At 39.3% G+C, this 26,575-nt stretch overlaps 1 protein-coding gene across 1 annotated transcript; it reads left to right on the top strand.

The window, feature by feature from the left end:
- The first annotated feature begins 64 nt into the window (after positions 1–64).
- On the top strand, positions 65–25,204 carry LOC121908332 (enolase-phosphatase E1-like). Its single transcript, XM_042428248.1, has 16 exons — positions 65–232; positions 5,599–5,730; positions 7,142–7,197; positions 10,974–11,140; positions 11,348–11,547; positions 15,204–15,377; positions 16,734–16,883; positions 17,228–17,297; positions 19,938–19,999; positions 20,134–20,227; positions 20,397–21,128; positions 21,307–21,418; positions 23,055–23,461; positions 23,755–23,834; positions 24,452–24,496; positions 24,980–25,204. The coding sequence occupies exons 1-15, from the start codon at positions 80–82 to the stop codon at positions 24,488–24,490; spliced, it is 2,628 nt and encodes an 875-aa protein (XP_042284182.1). The 5' UTR covers positions 65–79; the 3' UTR covers positions 24,491–24,496; positions 24,980–25,204.
- Positions 25,205–26,575: the final 1,371 nt, after the last annotated feature.

Below are 26,575 nucleotides of genomic sequence, written 5' to 3'. Positions count from 1 at the left end.
TAGGGGTTAGGGAAAGTTCGTGGTTTGGGTTAAAACAGTAAAATATGGTTAAAAAAAAAAAAAAAAAAAAAAGCCAAACATGGCGGTAAAAAATGTCCAGTTAGTGGCCCACAAGAGGTCTGGTAATAATTCCGGAAACCCTTTCCGTACCAATAGCGAAAATCAGCATGGAAAACCAGTCTGGACCAACAGCCTGTGGACTACTAGCACAGAATCCCATTCCGTGTCAAAAGTCAGTAAATTATTAAATTATTGAACTGGTTCCATAGCCGTAGCCAGTACCTATGAAAAACGTGGGTGTAAATTGTACTTTTGCTTTCTCCAAAACCATAACTTTTCAAAAATTAGCTTTACTTGGTGACAGTTATAGTGACCTAAGCTATACATGATGCCAAATTAACCATTGGATTACCATCACACGTCAAATACTTTTCATTTCGCTAGTTTATGAGTGCAGGCTAGCCCATGTTTTTGCCTCAGTCTGCATTTTTTATATTTAAAACTAGCATTATATCATGCATGATGCATAATTTTTATAATATAATATATAATATAATATGATTATGACACCAGAGACATAACTTAGACTCTGGGCTTAACTGTCAACTAAGCTAAAGTTATCTAGTGACCTTGATGTTACATGTAAGCTAACGCTAGAATGAAACTAGCTAACTAACTGCTGTTTATAGGTAACTTTGGATTTTGTATTCCCCTAGTTACATATAGCTAAATCTCATAATAATATCTTACTTCTCTCTTTTCATATTTTTTATTCTTTAGCTACGACTTTGCCCCAGGTTAACATTAATATCAGTTAAAAGTATACTATGCAGGATTTGTCATTGGTGTTTGTAAACACAGCATTCAAAGTTGGCCCCTCCTCCCTGGGTTGACCAGAGCAAGCTGAGAGCAGAGAGAGCGAAAGAGAGAGAGAGCAGCGGTGGTTGAGCGAGCTAGAGAATGAATAGGGAGAGGGAGTGGCGGAAGGAAGAACAAAGCCGTGAATCAGATCAATAAAACATTATTTTTCAGATTGTTTCATGCGGTTATGTTGTAAAGCACAAATAAACACACCCACACCTCCACACAGCCCTGCAGGAAGGTGCCACATTGTGGGATTTTGTGTGAATGTGGAGCTTCATTCTGTCCGCTGTGGCCTCTCTGCTCTGCGTGTGTGTAGCTCAGTCCTGCCCTCGGTCAAGCAGATACACAGACCCGCAGCTCTTTACACATCCGTCACACACAGACAAAGAACAGAGCGGAGCAGAGGAGAGAAACAGAGACAGCAATGTAACCTGGTCGCTACGAGTCCTGACCTCACACCCTGTACGCTGTTATTTGTTATTGGCTGGGGGCTACACACCCACTGCCCAAAGGTTGACAGCCAGAAACATCCCGAACACAGCAAAATATATAACAAGAAAATAAGAAAACACAGGCAGAGGCCAGAGTCTCTGCAGATAAATACACTGCCACACACTTCTATTGATGATTGAGAGGGATTACTTTTGTATGAGTCTACACATTGTTTTTCAGGAAAATCTTGCATAGTATATCTTTAACTAACAGAGAAAGAAGACACGTTGCTAAAATTATTCCTGCTTCCAGTGTTCGTAACTGGCATACGTTTAGTTTTTGCTTTGGCACTTTTATTTTGAAGGATGAATTGCTTAACATCCGCTGTCATTGGTTTTAATTGTGTTACTTGACGCAGGGGGAAAAAAACGGCAATAAAGCCCCCTTAACACCATTTATTTAGCGGCTATACGTTACTTTAATGTCTTTCTGTACTTTCTGCTGACTGTCATTATAACAGACTGGCCTGTTTATAGCGAACAGTTCATCAGCCGAGCGGTATGACCGCAGGAAGAGGAGCCAGCTGGCACTCCAAAGAAAACCAGGAATTTCTGTCTTAACGAAACGCACTATACAGATGCAAAACCGCATCCAGTCATCCAGAGATAACCGGAAATAAGTCACATTAATCAAGAAATAAAACATCAAATAAACACTCAGGGGATAAAGGATATGATGCAGCAATGAGGGATAGTTAAATAATTATACAGACATGAGCAGGAAAACGTTCAGAGCTTATTAGTGCTGTTGCCTAAGATAAGATAATATTAGTCAGTTGATTTCTGTGGAGAAATGTCCACGTTTGGTGGGAAAATTATGCATTTTTTGGCACATGTGGCATTTTCAAAAGGCCTACTGCAGGGGTCAGCAATGAGGTTCAACCATGGGCCAGATTTTTTTTCAGCACTGTTTATTTTGGGGCCAACGTTGCACAGGCACGGTGAAAACACATGTTTTTTTTTATGTTTTTGTTCATATAAAACAGTTTTAGGGTTGTTTTAGGGCAAATGTCATAATCCCCATTATTAATCCACACACAATAAATAGCAGCCTGCTTCATCCACGGTTGAAGCTGAAGTACTGTTATTGAAATAAATGTCTGTATAATAGTATAAAAGGATACAAACTCATGTTTATAAGGATTTAGGTGAGTCTTAGTTTATATTGTTATGAAGAGTCTTGTAAAAGATTTGATGTAATCTATAAAAGAAGAAAAAAATTCAGCTTTCATTAGTGGTTCAAATATTTTTGTTGGAGGCCAGATTTGGCCCACGAGCCGCTATTTGCCTACCACTGGCCTAGTATATATGGCTCACATGGTAAACAAGAAGCAAAGGAAAAGTATGGAGGGGGAAACATAACATTAAGGGCCCAGAGTAATATTTTCCACATGTCTTTGTTTGAGCTGCACAAAAGCTTTGCACAACTCAAGGCATGTTGCAGCTGGTTCAAACGTCAGTTTTGAAAGTTATAAACAATAATCAATGGAGGATGGATAGATGATTGATAGCAATTGTTTATGGTTCAAAGTTTCTTCATTAGTACCCATGGGTAAATTTGTTGTGCAAACGGGAAATTCAGAGTTCAGAATCCAGAGTTAAAAACAAGACAATAACACAGATTCAAAAAGACATTAAAACAAAATACATTATGACAAGTATCATCATAGTATCAAAAACAGTATCAGAATATAAGAACTCCTAAGGTCACGACTGAGTGCTTCTACACACAAACACGCACACTCACTCTCTCACTAACTCAAAAGCTTAAAATGTCATGCGTGGGTGAAGTGCATCATGTCGTGCTAGCCTTGTTTAGTAGTGCAACGGCTGCAGGAACAAAAGCATTTCTGTATCATTTTGTTTTCTACTCAGGGGCCACAAACCGACAGCTGGAGCGAAGGAGCTGGAATTCACTATGTAAGGGAGGGGGGGGGGACACAGTCCTGAAGAACAGAGCTCATCTTACGCTGCAGCTGTGAGGAGTAAAGAACTCATAGGTTGAGTTGAGACTCACCTATAAGCTTACTAGCTCGCTTGACAATTTGGTTTAGAGAATTTTTTGTTTTTCAGAGAGAGTTCACCAAACCGTGACACAAGGGAAAAAGACAAGATTGATTCAATAAAAAGCCCAATAAAAGATGGTCATTATGATTTTAATCAATGTGGAAACGGGACAGTTTTCGGAGACAAAACAAACGCTGATGTCCCTTTTTTTACACATTGCTTCACAATTCTTCAAAGGTCAATTTAGAGTCTTTGACTGTCCCAAGATACTTGAAGCTTATTAAACAGTCCACAGTCTTTAATGATCGTAGTCTTGAACCTTGAGTTCTGAAATCTATGATCATATCCTTCGTCTTGGATATGTTTAGCTCCAAGAAAGATTCATCGCACCAGGGGACGAACCTATCAATGACCGGGACATAGCTGGAATCACAATGACTGAATTAAATCAAATTTCAATATGGCCCTTTTCTCATGCTTACTTTGGCACATGTTTGTACACAGAATATAAAGTATAAGTGAGAGAACTCATCCCTTGGGTGCAGGGATGTGTTCCAGTAGAGGAACATAATGAATCTGATAAAGACGCCGTTCACTTTCAACCTTTGTTTGTCAAAAAATCCATTACTCAAAGTTTGTGACTCAACTCGAAATGCTCTGTCAGCCTCATGGCTAAGATGTGGGTTTGGATAGTATTAAAGGCTGAAGAAAAATCAATAAATAGCAATCTAGCATTGGTTTTATTCCCCTCTAGGTGTTTAAACAAAAGGTTAAGTAGGGTGATTGTAGCATCTGCGACTCCTCCGTGTGCCCTATAGGCAGATTGCACGCTCGGTTTCCCTTGCAAGCTCCGTCTTCACAAGGTTTTCAAAGGTTTTCATTACAAGAGAAGTGAGGGCTTGGACTGGCCTGAAATGATTAAAAGCTTTTGGGCTGCTTCCACAGGTCAGGCACATGTTGAAGGTTCAGAGACGTGTTGAGAATATCATAAAAGATAGAACTTAATTGAATTTTAAAACACCTACATGTAAATTAGGCAGAAAAACCAAAAGAATGAAGGTAAAGTCACTTTGGTCCCCTTGAAGAACTTCTATCAACATCTTTTAAAGTCTACTGTATTTCCTTTGACTTCTCTTGACTTATTTCAAACAATTGCTCCTTATTTGAATAGTACAAACAATCTGGACTTGAGTGGGGCACTTTGACTCTGCTGGAGAGCTGGCAGTACGTCCCACTCCAAGTTTCCAGCAAACCAAGTGGTGAAAGAGTTGGTGTGTGGATTATTAAAGCCTGATTCACTGGCAGGGAGCAGTACATGGAGGACTGTTGCCAGACATTGTTGTGGCTCCTTTAGAGGAGAAACAGTTGTTCATCCACGCTTAAAACACATCATTTTAGACCTTAAATGTCCCGAATTTCTCAATAAAACCAATATTAATTATTCATTAAAATGATATGGCTTTAAAAACACATTGTTATTATCATGGGCCTTTAACCCTTACACACTGTTCAGGTCAAATTTGACCAATTTTTAGATTTGGGAGCAGTAAAAACACTCAACATCATTATTTAAGCCTGAAATTTTTATGACTTTTCCAAAGTGACCCAGAATATGAAAAAAAAGGAAAAATTTCAACTTGTAAATTGTTTGTGTAAGTGATACACATTTTTGTATATAGAAAGTGTTCCAGGTTAAATTTGACCCGTAGTTATTAAAAAAATAAAAAATCACTATTCAAAAATGTTGTTGTAATTGTAAATTTGATTACAATTTTATTACAGTTGCAAATTGTTGTTGTTATTTTAAAACAAATGTGTCCTCTTTCATCAGGAAGAGGATACGTAACAAACTAAAGTCATTTTAAGGTGGTTAATTACGGAGAAATGAATTTCAACGCATGTTTTTAATAAACTTGGCTTGCGGTATTAATACAACAATCGTAGAAACTATGATTCTTCCAATGTTTTATCTATTATATGTACACACAGCCTACAGTTATGTTTTGACAATTTTATAGACATAATTTTCTTCTTAAATGCGTCATATGTCCATTTTTGTGAGGTAAAGATGCTTTTGTAGTCGTCTCAACGCTGCTCCTAAAAAAAAGACTCCACTTCCCATGCTGCATTTCGAGGTGGGCGTCGTCAGCGCGCATGGGCGCACGCTGAATAGCGAGCATGAACTGAACTGTTAATAACTGGTCAATAATATTCTACATTTCATCCACTTTCCCAGTCGTGTCAGCCGGTCCTGTCGGGCAGCATGGCCTCTGAGGAGGACGACGCTCTGCTGTTTCTCATTTACCAGCATCTGAAGGTGAACGGCTACCAGAAAGCTGCCAAGGTGCTGGAAAAACACGTTACTCAGGTAAGAAGTTTGGCCTGATTCTTCAACGTTTGCAGCCTTTTTGAGTGTTGAACCAACCTGACTGGGTTTTACTTGACTAATTTTTGTTAAATCTGGTCAAATTGGTCATTTTATTGCGATTTCTTGTGCCGAAACACGCGTCTTGCATGTTTTATAAGATCCTGAATTAATTATAAGTGTGAATTGAAGATGATTTTTGCCTCAGTGTTACAGTCAGTAAGCTGCAGGTCAGTCCTGTGTGTGTTTAAAAGCACATGGCTGCTCGTCCAGGCCTGCTGGAAGAAAAGAACATTATGTTACAGGAGCCTGCTGCAGGCCTGCTGCTGCACACTGACCCCTATTCAAAACCTCCTCACATTTTTAAAGTATTTAGTGAGAAAAGTCGTTGTTTTTTTAGTAAAATGCTCTAGAGCTGCAACAATTAATCGATTAACCGATTAGTCGATTGATAGAAAATTAATCAACAATTATTTTGATAGCTGATTTATCATTTAGGTAATCTAGGTCAACATTTCATAGGTTCTCAAATGTGAGAATTTGATGCTTTTCCTTGATTTACATGAAAGAAAATGGAATATTTTGGGATTTTTGCTGAAACTTTAGCAATCACTTTGAGCTGTAGGAAATTGTAATGGATGATAAAAAAAAATAGCTGTGAATTGGAGCCCACAATGTCCAGTCAGTGCACTTATGCATAGTCATGATTCAATCAGATTAAAGTCTTTTCATATATCGATAAACTCTGCAAAAAACAAAGTCAAAATCAAACCTGTAAGTGAAGTCACAGTGTTTTGTTTACTCATTCTTCGAGCTATAATACAGGTTGTTCTCCCCACGTGTCACCACTTTTATTGTTTTTTTTTGTACTCACTGTACAGAACATGCACAAAGATTACAAATGTGCTGTTTCTTATGTCTGCCATGGAGAAACCTGAGCTTGGTCAGTCAGTTTCTGGTGTCAGGCTGTTTGGCTAAAAATATCCCTAAATGTTGCTGACAAGAGTTTTTGGAAGACCACAATAGATAAAAATGGTCTCAAGAATGCTTAAAATCTGAAACCTACCTATACTTAAAGGGAGTTTCTCCAACAGAGACCACGTTATTTCAATATTTTGAGCATCAATTCCCATCTGGTCTTTGAATCCCTCACACACTCTATTGATAACTTTGCGTGGATTCATTTCCGGAAGCATGTGGCATCAAAGTGGTAGCATTCCTGAACCACAGGAAATATGCTATTTCCCTTTTAACCCTTTTCTTTCTGTCTATATGATCATAGTTGGAATATTTGCCAGCCAAATGGTTGTAGATGTAAAGATGTATGACATGAATGTTGAGGGAATTGTTCCAAAGTGGTAAAATATGCTTAAAGCACTGCTCTTCATGTGATGCTGTGTTTGTGTGTGTTTAGGTGGAGACACCTGAGGAGAGCTCCAATCTACATGATATCTACACAGGCTGGATGAAGTAAGTCAGAAATGTTACCCAGTGCTGGAAGTCTGTATTACTTTACTTGCAACAGTTGATGCGTTGTTGACAGATTGTTAGCTGGAGGCCCAGTTTGTAAAGAGTCAGCTAAACAAGAGTAATGCTTTTCCGGAGATGCACATAAACATCTTTGCAAACTTATACAGAGAAGAAGGGTGTTATGGGTAACTGTAGGTCACAAAGACTTACAGAGGAGCTGCATGCATGCCTCAAACCTTAGTCTGAAACTGAGACAAAACAATGTAAACAAACACATGTAAGTATAAGAAGTTTTCAAGAAACAGCCATGCGAACGTCTCAGAGCAAAACTGGTATATGTTCACTTACAGTACGTGCAGCTCAGAGAAGCATGATTCCAGCTTTACAGGTTTAAATAAGGGGCGACTTTATCAATCTTATAGTATCATTTAACCAGTTTTGAGGAGAGAACTTGTCTGTAAATGGTATCTGAGAATCTAATGCAATTGTGTCGTTCCCCAAGAAGAACCTCAAAGAATTAGAGCTGCAACAATTAGTCGATAGACTTAATATAATTGGTAATCATTTTGTGTAATTTTGTAAGAAAAAAAAGCCTAAATTTTCTAGTTCCAGCTTCTTAAATGTGAATATTTTCTGGGGTTTTTTTTTTAGTCCTCTATGATAGTAAACTGAAAGCGTTTGGGTTGTGGACTGTTGGACTGTTTCAACATTTTCTGACATTTTTTAGACCAAACAACTAATTGATTAATTGAGAAAATAATGGTTAGTTGCAGCCCTACAAAGAATGTTTGATCCTGTTCAGTAAACGTGATAATGGTTATCAGAAGGTTGATCATTTAAACTGGGCTTAAACCAAATGCAGAGCATAAAGTAGTTTGTATTTGCTCCAAACTTGTGACTAGTGAGCTCTTTTAGGGTTTTCACTTGACTCACATTGTCTCACTCATCATCTCTTACTCCTGTTTTTGCTTTTGTCACTGGATTTTTACGACTTTGCTTTTTGGAATCATGTCAGCTCAGCAGGTAACGCAGTCCAAAGACACACAGCTTAGATGGATTGGAGACTCTAAATTGAGCATATGAACAGGATGTGATTAGTGTTGTGTGTGTGTGTGTTGTGTGTGTGTGTGTGCGTGCGCTCGCTCTCCCTGTGAATGACTGTCTGGCCTTCTGCCCAGTGCATTCTGGGATTGGCTTCAAATCCCTGCTACCGTGAAAAGGATTAAATGGGCAGCAGATGAGTGACTGAATGAATGACATCACTTCATGTCTATGATTTTCCTCTATGAATTCTACGCTAAAATATTCAAATCTGAGCCAGTCAATGAAAATACTTTGACTTTTTTTTTTTTTTTTTTTTTTTTTTTTTTTTTGAGGCAAAGAAACACAGTGTTAGATTAGTCCTGTTAGGAAAGTTTCCCCAAGATACTAGTAGTATCACATATAGTGAAACTCAAAGTGCTACAGTATTAATAATATAGAATACACAACATAAAGAAAATAATAATTATAAGAGTTCCTGAATAGAAAGTTTTTTAGGCCTGTTTTTAAAGAGACTAGGCTCTGTGTTTCCCTCAGATGGTAATGAAGGCTGTTCCATAAGCGTGGTGCAGCAGAGCAGAAGGCTCGATCCGCCATGGTGCGGAGCTTAGTACTGGGGGCCCGGAGGAGCGAGCTGCTGACAGATCTGAGGGTGCAGGTAGAGGTTTGTGGTGTGATCAGTTCCTGTAGGTAGGGAGGTGGATGTCCATTGAAGGAGACAGGGAGCCAGTGCAATGAAAACAGAATTAGTGTCATGTGTTTGTGTTTTTACACTCTCATCAGGATCCTGGCAGCGCTGTTCTGAATGTACTGGAGCTTGTGGATGCTCCTGCCAGGGATCCCTGTGAAGAGCACATTGGCCGCACATGGACAAGTTTCTCTCCATCTGACAGGCTGAGAGAGAGGTGGAGTTTAGAAATGTTTTTGAGATGGTAGAAAGAGGTTTTGCATAGATGTCTTATGGTCATCAAAAGTCAGCTGAGGGTCAAACCTAATACCCAGATTAGTGACTGAGGAGGAAAGGGGGACGTCCTGGCCGTCAAAGGTGAGATGACTGAATATGGTGTGGATTGCCAATAAGGAGAGCTTCAGTTTTGCTGCTGTTTATTTGGAGTAAATGTGTGCTCATCCAGTCCTTTATCTCCTTAAGACAAGTGCTAAGGCTTGATTGCTGCAGAGGGGCTTTGATGTACAGCTGGGTATCATCAGCATAGCAATGAAAAGATATCCCATGTCTGCTGATGACACATCCAAGGGGAAGCATGTAAACAGGCTGGGGCCGAGAACTGATCCTTGTGGAACACCACAGGTGACGGGGAGCGATTTAGACCTGCATCCTCCCAGTGAGACATACTCAGTCCTACAAGAAAGGCTGAGGTAGTGAGGTAGCTGCCAGCTCTAAGTCAAAAGCCAGCGGTTCAACCTGCTATCAACTCTTAGTTTGCAAAGTTACCTTTACTTCCCCATTGAACTGATGTCAGATTGTTCATGCATGCCCGCAAATGGCCGTCTATCCTGTAGCCTTTTTTGCTAAGGTTGATCCCTAGGGTTGTTCGTGTTGTCTACGCGCATATTTTGGATCGAATTCGGGCTCAAAAATGCACTTATGTATTTGAGAAGTTGACATTTTGTGTAAAGAACGAGTAAAAGAAGAGAAAGAAATCCCAATAATACTGTTTGTTTACAAAGCCTCCAGAGCTACCGGAAGTTTGTCAAGATGAAGCTTTCAGGAGTTAACCAATCAGAACAGAGTAGGCTCATCGGGAGGGGGGCCTTAAAGAGACAGGAGCTAAAACAGCCTGTTTCAGACAGAGGCTGAACTGAGGGGCTGCATAAAGGACCAGTATAAGATAAATAAGCAGTTTTTTTAACTGTCAATCATGCAAAGACATTTCCCCAGAATATAAATATAGACCCTGGAAATGTGCATGATATGTCCCCTTTAGGTTAAAGGTGTCCTGTGGAGTTTTGTTTACACTGAGTGTTACTCACCACTTTTCTTCGTCCCTGCCTTTGCTTGTTCTTGGCACATTACAGCCAGTTGTAGATCATTAGAATAGTGTGACACAATTAGCATGACTGTGTATCATGTCACCAGTGTGCATGTGAGTCCTCATGTACATGCATGAAGACAAACAAAATCACAAATTGACCCAATTATATATATATAAAAAAACCAAAACTGCTCCATAGCGCTACTAGAGGTCAGAAACTCCACAGGGTGCTTTTTAAGCTAATTCTTCATTCTGCCTGTCAGTCACATACTTACACATTCCCCTGTCAAGATGATTATTTTCTAGCTGTTTTCATTTTTTCAGACCATCTTTAAGCTCCTCATCATGACTTAAAGGGACAGCTGTAAATCTTGGCTGCTTGACAGAGGACTCTGTCCCCGGTCAGTTTCTGCAGTGAAGATGTCAGGAGACGCTGTCGACTTGTTTTTACTCGCCAGGAATTTATTTCCTCCAAAACATGTTAAACAAGTTGTCAGAAGCTCCTGTGGGTTAAATTTGGCTTCTTAAACATATTATACATGTATTTCAGCTCACTAGAGTATCAACATTAGGCTACAACTAACTGGGACTCGCTCCAGTCAGAGTTAACATGCGCTGTTGCAAATTTATAAATGACTAGGTGACCTCCACAGTATTTCTAGTCTGTCTAAATCACTTTAGGTGTTTTCAAATTAGTGAGAAATATCATTTACACGTTTGTGTGTTTGTGTGTGTGTGTAGGCTGTGCTCACTAGCCCAGGATGCCAAGCAGGAGACCGAGGACTCCATCACTTTGAAGAAGAAGAGCATCAAACCAGAACCAGCCACCAGCGAAGAAGAAGAGGGTGTGGAAACTAAGCTCTCCAACATCACAGAAGCAGATAATGTAGATGCCAAACCTACACTTGGTAAGTTGTTTTTTTGGGTGTGTTTGTTCTCTTTACAGTACATATGTTGCACCTGCTGATTGATTATTCTACATTCTGCTTTTATTTAACAATTTGTCAAAAATTTCTTAAATACAAGTTTTTTTTTCAGCTGTTCAGGTGGTTGTGGTTTAGTTTTACCCAATTTTGTATAATTTTAACATTAATCATTATATACTGTTGCCTCAGAGTCCATGACAGATGTTGCCGAGTCATCCCATGCAGAGCTCCCCTGTGTGGGGAAAGACAGCGAGACTGTCTCTGAGCAGCTGCTGGATCCTGCAAGTACAACCAAACCAACAAACTTGGATAAGAAGAAATCCAAATCCTCTGGCGATGAAGAGGAAAAAGAAAAGACAGAGGAGGAGGGAACAAAAGTGGGGCAAGAGGTGAGGAGTTTTCGGGTGTCAAACAAAAATTTTAGGCACATTACTGTATTGACAGATACATAAATACATGCAAACAGTAGCGTAGAAGTGAGAGAAGCAAGTAATGATTGGAAGATCACCAGTTTGAACCCCTGAACCATCTGAGAAATTGAGGCTAGAGAAAGGAACCTTAAACTAAAACCTGCATTTTCTCTAATGGACACCAGGGGGCGACTCCACTGGCTCCAAAAAGAAGTCCAATTGTATGGAAGTCAATGAGAAAATGACGCTACTTCTCACTTGATTTATTGCCTCAGTAAACTGTTTCCTGATGAGTTTATGGTCTTAATCGCTTCAATATAACATGATGTTTATTTTGTAAATTATGGTCGCATTTAGAGTAAAATAGACGATATAGCAGGTTATGCTTTAGGGTGTGGCTACCTTGTGATTGACAAGTTGCTACCATGGCGACAACATTGGTTAGGTAAAGTAATCATGGTGTAACCCCAGCTTCACAGAGTATAGGCGTTGTCGCTATTTCAGCGTGTTTACAGTTCATGAAAGTTAATTGTAACATTTTGGTCATCTGAAAAAGTCCTAAAATTAGTCTGAAAATTAGCATTAGCATTATCACAGTTAATGCTAAGTCACAGTTATCACTGTTAACCATAGACTGTAAATACACTGTGCATTTTGGTAATCTAAAAAAGTCTTAAAATTAGTCTGAAAATTAGCATTAGCATCATCACAGTTAACCATAGACTGTAAATACACTGTGCTAACCAAGCTAGCAGCTAGCGTTAGGGTTAGCGCAACCCTCTCGTCCAAATATGGTCACTTCTGGCTCCAAAATTCCAAGATGGTGACTGTCAAAATGACTCGCTTCAAAACAGGAGTCTTCAAACCAACGGGTGACGTCACAGTGGCTAAGTCCATTATTTTTTTTTACAGTTTATGGAAAGGGGAAAGCATGACATTAAACACTCTGCTGCTGCCATGGAGCCGCTCAGCTGGAAGCCAAGTTTTACCTCAGGATGTTTTCACACTGGGTTTGAGTTTAAAGCACAGTTTGATTACATTCCCCTCCCTCTAATCCCCCCTAACTGGTTCTGGCTTTCACACTTTTTTATTATTCTCTATCCGTGTGCTGCTTGCGTAGTCCCTACGTCAACAAGGTCCAGCTGTTAACCACCGTCTCCAAGGAGATGAGACTGGCACACGTATTGATATATGCAGGGAAAAAAAAAGGAAAACAGTGAAAGGGCAGTCGTGGCCATATCTACAAAAGGAAAACTTAGTACTCCTCATTCACTATCTGCATCAGAAAAAACGTCATCAAGTCAGGCTTGAGTGTAAAATGTAGTTTTTTTATCTCTTCTTTCACCATAAATAAAATACTATCCCTTATATGTCATCACAACATGACTTAGCTTCTTGTGGGAGTACACATTGCATGTTGTTTGTATAACTTTGGACCATTTCTTTGCCAGGAGCAGTTTCCAGGCAACCAGTGGCAACTCCAGGAAGTTACAAGAAATAGTCCAGCACATAACCCCCCCACCCACCTCTCTCTCTTTAGTCATACAAAAACCCAAAGTGTTTGGTTTTTGTATGATTAAACAAGTGATATATAATATGTTAATCGGTTAGCTTAAGAGATGCTTATGCTAAGCTAACTGGCTGCAGATAGACATGAGAGTGGCATCAAGCTTTTCATCTAACTCTCAGCAAAAAAGTGAACAAGTGTGTTTCCTGTTTGACTAATGTGTATTCTACAGCCAGCTGTCAGTTAGCGTAGCATAAAGACTAGAAAAAAAGGGGAAACAGTTAGCCTAACAAATCCCCATGCTGGCTGTAGCCTTGTATTTAACAGACAGACAGACTTCTCATCTAACTTACTACAAGAAAACAAAAAAAATATTCCCCAAAAAGTCAAACTATCACTGTAATTGCTTAATTATAGTGTTGTATTACTTCAGCAGTGATGACATGCAGAATGTAATTTTGTTGTGAGGTAGTTTCTTTTATTTATGCATCATTTATATCTGATTTTTATCGATATATTAACGGCACAAACAAGATAATGATAATGAAATTTAGTGGTAAGATTTTAAAAGTGGTACGTAAGCTTTTTAATCTATTAAATTCAAACTAAAAGTAACTAGTCCTGAACATTTCAGAGCAGCAAGAAACAGCCGCCATCATAACGCACACAGAGACACACATAACTGTTGTCCAGTGACTGTAATAATGTGTGAATGGATGGACAGTAGCTCCAGTGTTGTTCTACGCTTCTGAAATACACACAGGCACATTTCACGTCTACTCGTCTGTCCTGTATCTGTTAGTTTGTGTTAGTTTGCTCTGGTGTTATTTCAAGTGTGTGTGTGTGTGTGTGACTTTAACTCTGTGTGTGTGTGTGTGTGTCTGTGTGTGTGACTTTAACTCTGTGTGTGTGTGTGTGTGTATGTATGTGTGTGTCTTTGTGTGTGTATTCAAGTCTTGTCTCTGTTCTTTTATGTTGGCCCAGTGATGCAGTGAATAATGCTGTTTGGACAGAAACTGTGTGTGTGACAGAATGATAATCTTCTGAGACAAATTGTGTGTGTGTGTGTGTGTGTGTGTGTGCGCGCGCGCGTGTGTGTCTGTTCGTGTGTTAATGGCTCATTGTAGTTCTGTCTACAACAGTGGGAGGCCCTGATTACTTAGCTTTGTGTCTGACAGCGAAAATTGTTGCAGTTTATACTGCGTCTTTATGCCTCCGCGCCGGCGACAGTCGTGGTCGGAGGCGTTATGTTTTCAGATCGCCTGTCCATCCATCCGTGTGTCCGTTCATCCCGTCCTCGTGAAGGCGATATCTCAGGAACGCCTGGATTTCATCACATCTGGCACAAACGTCCACTTGGCATCAATGATGAACTGATTTTTGGCCATAACTCAAGAATTCAAACGCTAATTATGACAAAGTTTCACACAAATATCTAATAGGATGAAGTGATGACATTTTATATCCAAAAGGTCAAAGGTCACCTTCACTGTGACATCATAATGTTCTGCAAAAACACTTTTTTCTGGCTGTTATTCAACACCATAACTCAGGGACAGAAGGAAAGATTGTGACTATCGAATACTGAAACTCACCTTGAAACTGTGGTGATTGTAAAGATCTTCATCTCATCCACGTTTTACAACTTGCAGCGTCTTCGCCGCAACATCATATATCTGATTCATCGTCCGCTGTCACGGCTACAACTCTGTGTTCTAACAGGATCGGCTTCATCGGCCAAGCATGTGAACACATACAAGGAAAATAGACTTAATAACCGTTTTTTATTAAATTTCCTCAAAGTCCTCACTATAAATATTATGAGTTTGGACAGACATGGATGTAAACTTGACTGTTTGGCGGAGGCATACAACAGCGAGGCAGAGTATTTCTAGTCTTTCTCTGCTTACAGACTTCTAATAGAACAAAGATGTTTCTACTGAACAGAATTAAAAGCAGACACTTTTGTTTTTAGTTTCTTTTGTTCCCCCGACCTCCAGCTGGTCAAATTAAATGTAGCCAGCATGCAGAAGACAACACTAATACAATCTGCCAAACATATTTCACATCATGTGTCTAAAACGTTTAATTTTTGTGAAACCTTTTCCTTATATTTTCTGATTTGTAGTCCAGACTGAGGTCTAGCTCTGACGCGTCGGACTCTGAGGAAGCGGTCGAACCCACCCAGGTCGACCCTGACCAAGCTGCTCCTGAGCTCAAGGTCCCCGATGCAGCTGAGGCCTCGGGCTCAGACAGCAAGAGCAGCGAGGAACGCAAAGAGGACGACGATGAGCCGAAGCAGGTTAGTGACCCGAGGCTGAATCCCAAGTATGTGGTTGTGTGAGTTCCTTCTTCCCAGCAACACGAGAACATTTTTTTACTTAAAAGTGCTGCCTGGATTTTCATGGTTTTATCAGCTCTCAGCTCTGATATCTGCAGGTATCATGAAGCAGTAATTACAACAGTTAGATCATGCTTTTCTTATCAGAACATACTTTGCTTATCACTTAAAAAAAAAACACCCAAATTGCTGATGTCCACACTTTAATCTGACCTGCTTTCCATCCACCTAACAGCTCGTAGTCCAACAAACACTTGTATGTGTACAGTACGTTTTCTTCCTGCTCCAGTAAACTGCGCTGAAGTGTGAAGAAATGAACAGATATGTTAATCGGGGTTTAACCACAACCCCCTTTTAAAAACAGGAGTAGCTGTGGATTTCTGGCACAGCCGAGCCTCTTCTCCCTCAGCTCACCCGCCACACATCTGAAACTTATTTTTGCAGCATTGTGAGCGGCTGAGGTGGATTGTTTGTGCTGTTTAGCTTCCAGTAGGTAACGCCGAAAGCTGAGTCACAAGGGTTTTTAAGAATATTCTGGCACGTTGAAGTTTGGGATTAAATGTCACTACAGATTAGTAAACTAATCAAGAAGATTGACAGAAGATGAATAATATTTTTTTTTTAAACAACGCCAAAGCCAAATTTCTTCTCATGCATGACAGTGAACTGAATATCTTTTTGGGTTTTGGACTGTTTGGCCAGACAAATCAAGACATTTGAAGATGTCACGTTAGGCTGGAGACATTTTTCACTGTTGTTTGACACTTTATAGAAAAAAATGATGAATCTGTAGTTGAGAAAATAATCATTAGTTGCAGCCCTTAATGTCACCAAACCTTTTGTTGGACGTATTTTTTAAAATAGCTTTTCACAATAAGTGAATATTAATGAACAAGCTGCGATGGACATAAATGAACAAAATATTAATATCATCTCTTTCTATTAGTCTGCTTATGGTTACCTTTTTAAGAAATAAAATAAAACAACACAAAAGTAAAAAATTTGCAACCATCAGCTGCAGAGGGCCTGACTTTAAGTTGAAAAATCACAATTGTTTTTGCACTTTCCAAGAATTGTGCACAAGATTGTTTTTTTTTGTCTCAGTCACTTGTCTAAATATTTTATTCTAGCATCTTTAATGATTTTACTGAATCAACAGCAGATCTATTTTAATAACATAAGTGCCGAAACTGCCTGTTTTAATCTCAGTAGCACAAAAACTGAAAACCAAAAAATGAGAAACTGCACATTGTTGTTTTTGTTTGTTTCAGCCTCGAGTGATCTTCACTCTCTTCTTCTCTTTTTCTTTCTCTCCAGGAGCCAGAAGCTGCCACGGACGCCTCCGAGGTCGCGGATGAAACCTCTGCATCATCATCGGAGCAGACAGCCGTCGATCAAACAGAAGCCACGTCTGCCGGTACTCAAGAGGCCAGCGAGGTTGAGACGGAGGAAGGCGGCGCTGCAGAGGTGCAGTATGGAAAACGGAGGGGGGGGGGGGTGGCAGATATGGCAGACTGAACCTGTTTATTATTTTTGGTCGGCAGTATCCTAAAATCCACTTTAGATGAGTGATATAAGACGTAATTAACCACTGCGATGCCAGCAAAATGTTCTAGTCCTGCTGGTATGCATCTCTGGTTCTCATTTTGTAGCTCATGTCCACATCTTTCAAATCAAAACATGAAAAAAAAAAAACGCTGCAGCTTGTTGTTGTTTCAACTGATTAGAAAACATTAAAAAAAAAAAAAAAATCAGGGGAAACTTTGTGTCTGGTGTCGGAGACTGTTGTTGACCTGTAATCTCTCCCGCAGAAGCCCGGCCAAGCCGAGCCTCAGGAGACCAATGAGCAGCCGGCGGAGAGCGAAGCCCCGCCCCCTGCAGGTACGAACAACCAATAGTCGTGTGAAAACTAACCGGGGTTGTTCTTTACATGTTATGCATGGCATCTTTCCTGTGTCTTTCTCACCGCGCTGACAAGACTCACAAGCTGTTGTGAAGAAAGTGTTGAGAGGCCGCTGTCAGGGTTCAATGCTGCGTTTTTGTTTTTTTTTTTCATCGAAGCCTCTGCAGCAGATTTCAAAGCTGCAGATGAAAAGACCACATGATCATTTTTTTTTTTTATTATGTATTATGAAGAAGAAAAGTTTCCAGAGTTAAATTAGATCTTTTTAAATGTTATTACATGTATTTGCAAGAATAAAAACAATTAGGAAAGTGAACGTTTGGCATCATCGTCATTCATCAGCACGTCACTTCACATCCAGAGGAAAAGGATTCCATCTCTTTATTGATTAAAGGACCAGTGGTAGGGTTTAGTGGTATAATCATAGAGTCATAGAGTATAATCATCTATGACACTAATCATCATCAAAAAAAAAACGCTCAGTATTTTCCAGAAGAATCAGAGAAAATCGTGTCCCTGTTCGTTTTTGGAAAAATCCAGCGGATGTGCAGCAGTACTTGGAGGGACTATTTCCTCAGTCGAAAAGTGGTTCCAGTGAAAAGGTTTCTGGATAATCCTGCGTGACTGGGACTCGGTTTCTGGAAAGACTCATAGCTTTAGAGTTTTCTAAATGTGTTTCAATGCTGCAAGCACCAAAATTCCTTTCACCTCCATTGTGTCTGGGTGGAGGCGGAAACCTCACCTCAGCACGTGAAATTAAAATTATCTGCATGGCTAGACATCATCAGTGATATGTAAGAAAACATGTTTTTTTTGTGTGTGTGTGTGTGTGATTTGGATGTAAGTTTCCTACTCCCACCTTTCTTCGTTTTACAACAGACATATTTCTTTAAGTACCTCTTGAGGAAAAAGAAGCGTAGTTCCTTTTTTTTGTTGGCAGCACCTCGTCTCTAGCTGTTTTAGTGTCTAACGTTTGGATCATTTTTATTTGAAGCAAAAGAAATTAAGTCATAAAGTTTCAGATTTTACCTTGAGATACTTGGATTCAACACCACTTGTAAAGAGTTTGAAGGATTGCTGCCAAAGCCCAGAGAAGCAGCTCCGTTCAGAGGAGTTTTCCACATCAGTCACGTCTTTAACTTCTCTAAAGGTTTTGTTAAGCTTGTCAGAGCTTGTTAAGAGAAGTGAAGCGATGGCTAGTCAAGAGAATTGATGTCATCTGGAGCACACTCACCTTATTTACCAAGTATTATAAATTATGAAATAATTGATGTAGGTGAAGAGATGCAGGAATCTGACACAAAATGAGGGTGACAGGACATTACTGAGTGGAAAGTAGATTTGGATACCAGCATCCTGTATCTTAATTCTGTATCAGTGCAGTAAATCCTGCCTTTGTGAAAATTATAATTGAGAAAATGGTTGATTCTTTGGTGCTGGAGGTTGTTAGTGTTGGCTTTGTATTGAACCGTACAGTTATTGTCATATTTCCAGCTCGTGTAAAATGTGTTACGTTGGATTTCTGAGACCAAGAAACATCCTAATTTAAGTTATTTTGATGAAGGATGAATTGAAAGAACAGTCCAACATTAGTAGTGACTTCCTGGTGTCTCTGCTGGTTGCCTGGCAACCTTACAGTGATGATCAGACTCCAGAAAGTTATCGCACCCCGGCCAAGAAATAGTAGAAAAGGTAGTTTATAGCATATGTTGAAATTGTTGTAGAGCAAACTCCACTACATTAACAGGCTGGCTCGACACTTTTCACAGCTGATATGGTGAGTACAGTTTGTAAACGTAGGCGGGAAATCACACGCACAGACATGCAATCATTTCTCATTTAAGCTCTTTTTACAGTTCATTTCAGCTGAAAGCAGGTTAACTACTCTGTGATTTAAACATCTATTAAAAACACTGCAAGTTGTTTCATGTGTGTTCTCTGTGACTAACAGCGTGTCCAGGTATATGTGTTGTTTTTAAGGAGGTTTTCCAGCTGCAGGCTATCTGTCTGTGCAGCTCAGGTCGGGTCGGTCTCTCCCACCGCTCAGCACACGGCCCTTTACCGTTATCCACTTTCGTCGTCTTAAAGGCTCAGTTTTTCGGTTCAGCAGCTTATAAAAGCTTAGTTCTGGGTTCTTTACCGTGTTGGTAGTGCATCTCACCACACAGCAGCTTTTAGGCCTTTTTTCTGTTTGGTAGCAGGAGACACCTTCACTCGGTACAATACGTCCAGGGTAGGCGGGACTTAACCGCGCTCTATCTCTATGGGAGTGGTGTCGAACCTCTTGCTGAACAACTTAAGAGAGCAGAAAGAGGTGGAGTTGGGTGATGTTTTCTTTGCATTTATTTTCTTCAGAATGTAGTTTGTTTTTTTAAATTTAATTACATTTTCTGTTTATTTGCTTACTGTCTCATTTCTGCAGTTGCATTTGTAGGATCATTGAGCAAATTTTTAAAAAAGAAGTTGAAAAAAGCATTTTTCCATATGCAGGCAAGATCTCCAGACACACAGTCACACTTTCATACCATGTGTAAATGGGGTCTAAACGCCTGCTTGTGCACTAGTAATAACATACGTTAGATTTTGAAAAGATAACATGGTGCTCTCATCTTGTCTAGACCCTGATGGTGACTCCACATCTGAGAATTTAAAAGAAGAAGAAGAAGAGGACAAATCTAAGGTACTAAAACAAAAGATGGGATTGATTTTTGTGGGCTGGTTGTTGACTGACAAAAAAAATCTACATTTCTCTTGTTGTGATCAGGGCGAAATGTACAGAAACAGTGAAGAGTCTTTTTATGTTTGTTCACTTAGAGGACAGAGGACGGTGACCTCACATCCCCGCTGAAGCCTGAGGACCAGACGGAGACGCCAACAACCCCAGAAGAGCAAGACGGCACTGATGCTGGTAAAACAGGATTCTTTCAGAGTTCTTTCTCAGAGACGACACTGTGAATTTGTCCAAGACCTTTTTTATATTATTCATGATTATTTTTTATTTAAACTCATATATGCTGTGTTTCCAAATGGAAAGAAGGAAATGAATCCTCAATGTGTTCACTTCTCTTCTTTTACAGAAAAGGCGACGGCGGCGGATGCGGAGGAACCAGCAGACCCGGACGCCTCCATCATCCTCAACATCCAAGTGGAAGACGGTGAAGCGGCAGAGCGAAAAACCAGCCAGCTGCTCCCCGAGGAGACTGCTGACTCCTGCAAAACTGCCAAGAAGAAGAAAAAGAAGAACAAAAAGGACGCGGATACGCCAACCACAGACACGACCAGCACAGACACATCTGCCGTAGACACACCCAGCGATGCTCCTCTCTCCACCAAGACTGGCAAGAAGAAAAAGAGAGACAAAAAGAGACAGCAGCAGCAGCAGCAGCAGCAGGAGGAGGAGGAGGAGGAGCAGCAGGAGGAAGAAGTGGTGGTTGAGGATCAGAAGAAAGAAGAGGAAGAGGATGTTTCTCAGGCCACTCCATCAGAGAAGAAGAAGAAAGCTAAGAAGAGGAAAAGGGAGAGAGCTGAAGTGGAGGAGAAAGACGAGGAGACTCCAGTTACACCTTCTGAAATTAAAACCAAGAAGAAAAAGAAGGTTGTAGATGTAGAAGAGGAGGCTGTAGGAGTGGTGGAGGAAGAGGAGGAGGAGAAACAGGCGGAGGATGTTGTGTGTCCAGTAGAGACGGTGGAGGAGAAAAAGAAGAAGAAAAAAAAGAGAAAGAAGGAAGGTCAGGAGAAAGAGGAGCTGCAGTCTGACGAAAGACCAGCAGAGGGCGACGAAGACGAAGAAAAGACACTGGAGACCACAGGTAGAGAAAAAAAATGAAAGATTCTTACTCATCTTTAAGTGGTCTTGACTCTTCATCACTGGTAGCAGTTGATTATAAGGAAGACACCAATAATTGTCTCACTGGTTTCTCTCTCTGTATCATGGTGTTTATTATTATTATAGATCAGCTAACTGATATTTTCTCTCGTCTCCTGCAGATGGAAACTCCTCTCAGCTCTCCTCGGCCAAAAAGAAACACCGTCTCAGGAAGAAACTCAGCCTGAGGAAGAGGTTAAGGCTCCAGAAGAGAGACCTCACAGGCAGAAAGAAGTCAGTGCAGTTTTATCATTTCATTATTGCAGTATCTTTGTTTAAAACTTCACATTATTTACATCTAAATTACTACTTTGACATTTGTTTTAACTGGGGATGTCCTGATCCAACCTGATACTTATTTATACCTTTAATGAAACAACTTCCCAGAGCAAACTCAAATGAGATACATCTAAATTCACCCTGAAAGATATTTTGTGCCAAGGATGCTCAGTATACACAGCTGCAGAAGATATGCAATACTGATTAAATATTTATTATTAAGTAAAAAAAAAAAATAAAACATTGCGGTCAACCAAAGTCAAAATTCAAAGCACAAAACAGGTTTCACACACCCAAATCACTGAAATTGTTCCTTTTAATCACACTGAAGAAGGCAAAGCAGACATTTTTTCGCCCCTGCGCTCAAGTTTGATGAAGAAACTCACATAAAAGGACCAGTCTTATGGGTGTGTTAAGCTTTTTATTGTGCTTTTGAATATTTATTCAACAAATCAAACAAAGGTGTAGCCTACTAATTTTGTACCTAATTTAAAATATACCTTTTATATATTTTCACATCCTGAAGGTCAAAGCTAATAAACAACATTTGAACCAGTGAATGTAGCAGTCGGCGCCGGCTAAAAATGAGAAGCTGCTACTTGAATGTTTGTTCACTGAGAGAGGAGGGATGAATTATGTGATAACTGATTCGTTAGCATTGGATCATAGTAAATCATTTTATTTTTCCAGCCTGGATATCAGAACTCAGTCACTCGCACCGACACACTAATTTTTTCTCTTGCATATGCAGCGAAATGTTTTCCCAAATATCATGAAGGAGAGTAGCTTTGCAACACTGGCAAGCTGAGGAGGACAAACCACAGTACAATGTAAAAAAAAAAAAAAAAAGCATCCACATTTGATCGGGTTGATTTTAGCCAATACTGAAGCATTAAAATATGCTCAGATCTGCCCCAATACCAGTCCTTAGGATGAGCTCAGAACATCTCAAGTTATAACAGTTCTTAAGATGAATGAAATAACAGAAAGGCAGCTACAACCGACAGACAGTGCAGAAGAAAACTATACAACAACTCATCACAATGTTCTACAAACAGAGCAGGTGAAGGCTAAAGCTACAGATCAGTATATCTACTGTTTTCAATAAACAACTTACTGTGTCAAAGGTTACAGTAAAAGTTATTATATACTTACTGTACTAAGGCTATGTTGCTCATTTTGATTGTACGTAGAAAAAATATGGAAAGACATGCACGCTCTGTATATAGTGAAAATGTACCAGTATGAAGGTGGAAGTGTAGAGTATGTTCAGTCTGCAGGATTTGCAACAATGCAGGAAGAAAAACAGAGGAAACAAATATATTTTGGCAATGAATTCACTCACAGAAAAAAATTCAATGTTGCTGTTTTGTCAAAATACAAAAGTTGAAAAGGCTTTATTGCAGTGGCTACAATATAAAAACCAACGCATATCAACTGCATACTGGTCTTCCTCAGGGTCAAACAACAGTAATAATAAATGACACGTAAAAGGATAATGCCCATAAAATATGACTGTTTAACAAAGTCTCTGCATGTGAATACTTTATGAGGTTTAATGAAAAAAAATTAACATTTTAACATTTTTCAGACAAAAACAGATTCAAGACAAAGCGGAGGAGACTCCTCGACCAAAACCATCCAAAAGACCCCAGTCTGACCTGGAACCTGCTCCAGAGGAGGACGACACACCAAAGAAGAAGAAGAAAAAGATCAAAATGAACACTGAACAAGAAGAGAATTCCTCAAAAGAAAACCAACCTCCAAAGACAAAGAAGAAGAAAAAGAGCAGCTTGGAGACGGAGGAGGAGGAGAAGGAAGGAGGCGCGGTGAGTGACCAGAACGACGATGAGCTTCCTGAAGCCGTCTCGTCTCCGCCTTCAAAGGAGGGGAAGAAGAAGAAGAAGAAGAAAAAAACGAAGCCTGCTAAAGTCGAGGAGACGATGGAAAACTCAGCTCCCATCACACCAAGCCATGACGTACCTGCTAAGAAAAAAAGTAAGACTTCTTCATGTTACTAAATTTGTGACTTTTTAAATTTAAATTTTACAATTTATTAAGTTTGCAACTATTTCAGAACTGTTTGTGTTATTATTTGGAGTCACAAGCAAGTAAAGTTTCCTTATTGTCACTGAGAAAAGAGAAACAAGTGTTTTCAGGGTATCTTGTACCAAATAACGGCCATATTGTTTATGAGTAGTAACTAAAGATCCTGTGAAAGAAGCACAACACTTCCTTCAAATGATTTCTGACTTGATGATGTGCTGATATTCATGTGATGCTGTTTGCAGAAAAGAACAGACTAAAGGAGAAACTGGAGGAGACAGAAGCTGCTCCAGATGGAGACACTCCGACAACAACTGCCTCTACGGTACGACACCGACTGGAAACAAAGACAGAAATGTGTTTGATTATTGGTTCGTAGTTTACACTCCTAAACGTCTTCTGCTTACAAGAAATCAGACTTTCATTCACAATAGTTACGTGATTCAGATAGTAATAATAACAGTTTGTTATTCTTGTTTGGTCGAATTTAAAAGAAACTAGCCGTGATGTCATGCTCGAAGCTGATGACTCAACACAGTATCGACCTCTCAATGCAAACACGGAAACATAGTTCGACGCCTCACATAATCACGCCAATACAATCATGTGACCACCCCAAACGAGTAACACTCATATCAGACAGGTGCCGCGCTGGTTTTGAATACGAGGTGCACTTAATCCATCACAGTATCTTTAAAAGTATAGACTTTATTGAACAAAATCACAATAATAAAAGCAGTAAGACCACTTATATTCTAGCTAACTGTTTCACCAGATTAAATTCATCCGTATAAGTGAACATGATATAGTTTCGTATTGATTTAGTGCTTCAGAAAGCTTCATTTCTCCCGTCGCTACAGTTATGAAGTGGAAAAAAAACCCTGTTGGATGTCAGAACATGAACCAAAACCTCTTTTTATTATTATTTTCTTTTATTTCCAGAAAAAGAAGTCTCCCAAAAAGAAAATCGTCTTTGAATAGATTTGGGTAAGTAGCGATTTGTGGTTTTCACCTAAATTTGACGTATGAAGCTCAGTTCAGTGTTGGTTTCATCACATTGTTAGATCCATTTGCACAATCCAGTATTTTCTACGCGGGATGAAGTGTTATTCCTGCTTTTACAGACTCTTCAGGACTGTTCCTCATGAATCATCTCACTTATGATTAAAAACATTTGCTGAGACGGACGTTTATCTCGGTTCAGCTCAAACTTTTACAGGACCCTCAGGGTGTGCTGCTTTATGGTTTACCATGAAAACAAAGTCATAAAATGCATAAAATCACAGTAAAACATAATGAAAAACATTACTGATGGCCCCGAAAGTCAAATAAAATGTTAATATAGTGCAACTAAGGCAAAATATAAAGTTTCTGTGCACAGCAGGCGTGTGATAAAGCTTCCCTCTCTGTTCAATTTAAACATGGAGATCTATTTTTGCTTTAATAATCAGGTTTTTCTTCTTTTCTCAGTGTTTTCTCTGATCTGACATCAGTGGAGGATGATTGTAACTTGGACCTGAAAGACCATAAATAACAAGACAATCTGGATAATGTTAGTGCCTTTTTACTCCCGATGTGTCTGCGTTGAGATGAAAGGATTTCCCTCCTCGGATACAGATTTTCTGAGGGATCGTCAGGTTTCGATGTCCTTTTTTGTTCTAAAACTGTGAAAACAATACAAGTCGCATCCATATACCTGCAGTTTGTACGTTTACATTTTTAATAGTTACTAGTTTACAGCTTGTTTTTTAAAAGGCAGAGCTTCTCCGGAGGCGAAATAATAACAAATAGTCCAATTCTGAAAAAGAAAAAAATCAATTGATTACAACTTCTAGACAGCGTGAAGCTTTAGCTTGGTTAGCATAGCACAGTGCTAACTAATGAGCTGCTGACAATTTGCCTTTCTAACTGGCGTTTTAATTGATTTAAATGTATCACATCCATTTTAAGGCTGATTATAGTTTGAAATTACATCTTAAGATTTCTTGTTTTGTCTGACAAACAGTCCGAAACTCAAAGATGTTCAGTTTGCAACAAAATACAAGCAGCAAATCTCCACAAGTTGGAAGTTTTGCTCAATTAATTACTTGTTGGTGATTGAAAGAAAATTAATTGTCTCAGGTCTTAAAATGAATCAGGCCCGACATTCAATGATTAGTCAATCAGAAAATTAATTGCCAACTATTTTGATTAATTGGTTAATCGTCTTTTTTCTTTAAGAACAAAAAAAAACACAATTCTCTTGTTACAGCTTCTTGAATGTTAATTTTTTTTGGTCCTTTATCATAATAAACTAAATATCTTTGGGTCGTGGACTGTCGGTCGGGACTGAACAAGACATTTGATAAAACAAATGTCTAAAATCAATCAAATAAACAGATTAATTGATAGTTGCAACCCTAATCCAGTGCCACAATTCAGTCAGAGCGGAATAAAGATTAGTGAGTATTAATGCTCGATATCCAGCTCTAATTATTTCTGCTACGGAGCAGCGCTGCCTCAGAGACACGTTTGCATCATCAAAGCTGAAATCTGCATCTCATGAAAAGTAAAAATGGGAAATGTTCATAAAATTTAAATTCAGTCGTCTTTTCGGGAAATATAATTCAGTAACACTGAATGTTTTCCTTTTCTTCCTCACATTTATAGTTGAACCTCTGTTTTCATAATGTGGTTCGGGTACAACAGATTACTTGGGCACACAGTGTCGAGAACTCAGCATCTCATTTAGTTACGTTAAACTCCTGAAATGAGCTTCAAGGGAACAAGCTGTGAAAGTGAAATATTTCAGAACAGGTCATGTTTGAGCAATAAATTCTGAGGGTTTTTACTGTTTTCTGTCACTACAGTGTTAATTATAGTTGGTTTTTTTTTCTGTGTTTGAGCTTTAAAAAAAAAAAAAAAGGTAGAAAACATAGTTGGTCTGTTTTTGTTTGGACATTTTCTTTGTCTTTACTTTTCTATCAGTTGTAAAGCTGTGAAATGGTTGTTTACAGTGTTCTGTTGTTTGCCCTGTTTTTTTCTTAATAAAAACAAACATTAATAATCCTGTTGCTGATAGGGAGG

The sequence above is a fragment of the Thunnus maccoyii genome, chromosome 12 (genome assembly GCF_910596095.1).
Source record: "Thunnus maccoyii chromosome 12, fThuMac1.1, whole genome shotgun sequence".
Classification (NCBI taxonomy): domain Eukaryota; kingdom Metazoa; phylum Chordata; class Actinopteri; order Scombriformes; family Scombridae; genus Thunnus; species Thunnus maccoyii.
The sequence above is the reverse complement of the archived record's forward strand: the minus strand, read 5'-3'. Positions and strand labels throughout refer to the sequence as shown.

Coding starts and splice junctions, on each gene's coding strand:
- LOC121908332 (XM_042428248.1), top strand. CDS start 80: ATGGCGGTAAAAAATGTCCAGTTAGTGGCCCACAAGAGGTCTGGTAAT. Junction 11,141..11,347: donor AGATGCCAAACCTACACTTG/GTAAGTTGTTTT, acceptor CTGTTGCCTCAG/AGTCCATGACAGATGTTGCC. Junction 11,548..15,203: donor GAACAAAAGTGGGGCAAGAG/GTGAGGAGTTTT, acceptor TCTGATTTGTAG/TCCAGACTGAGGTCTAGCTC.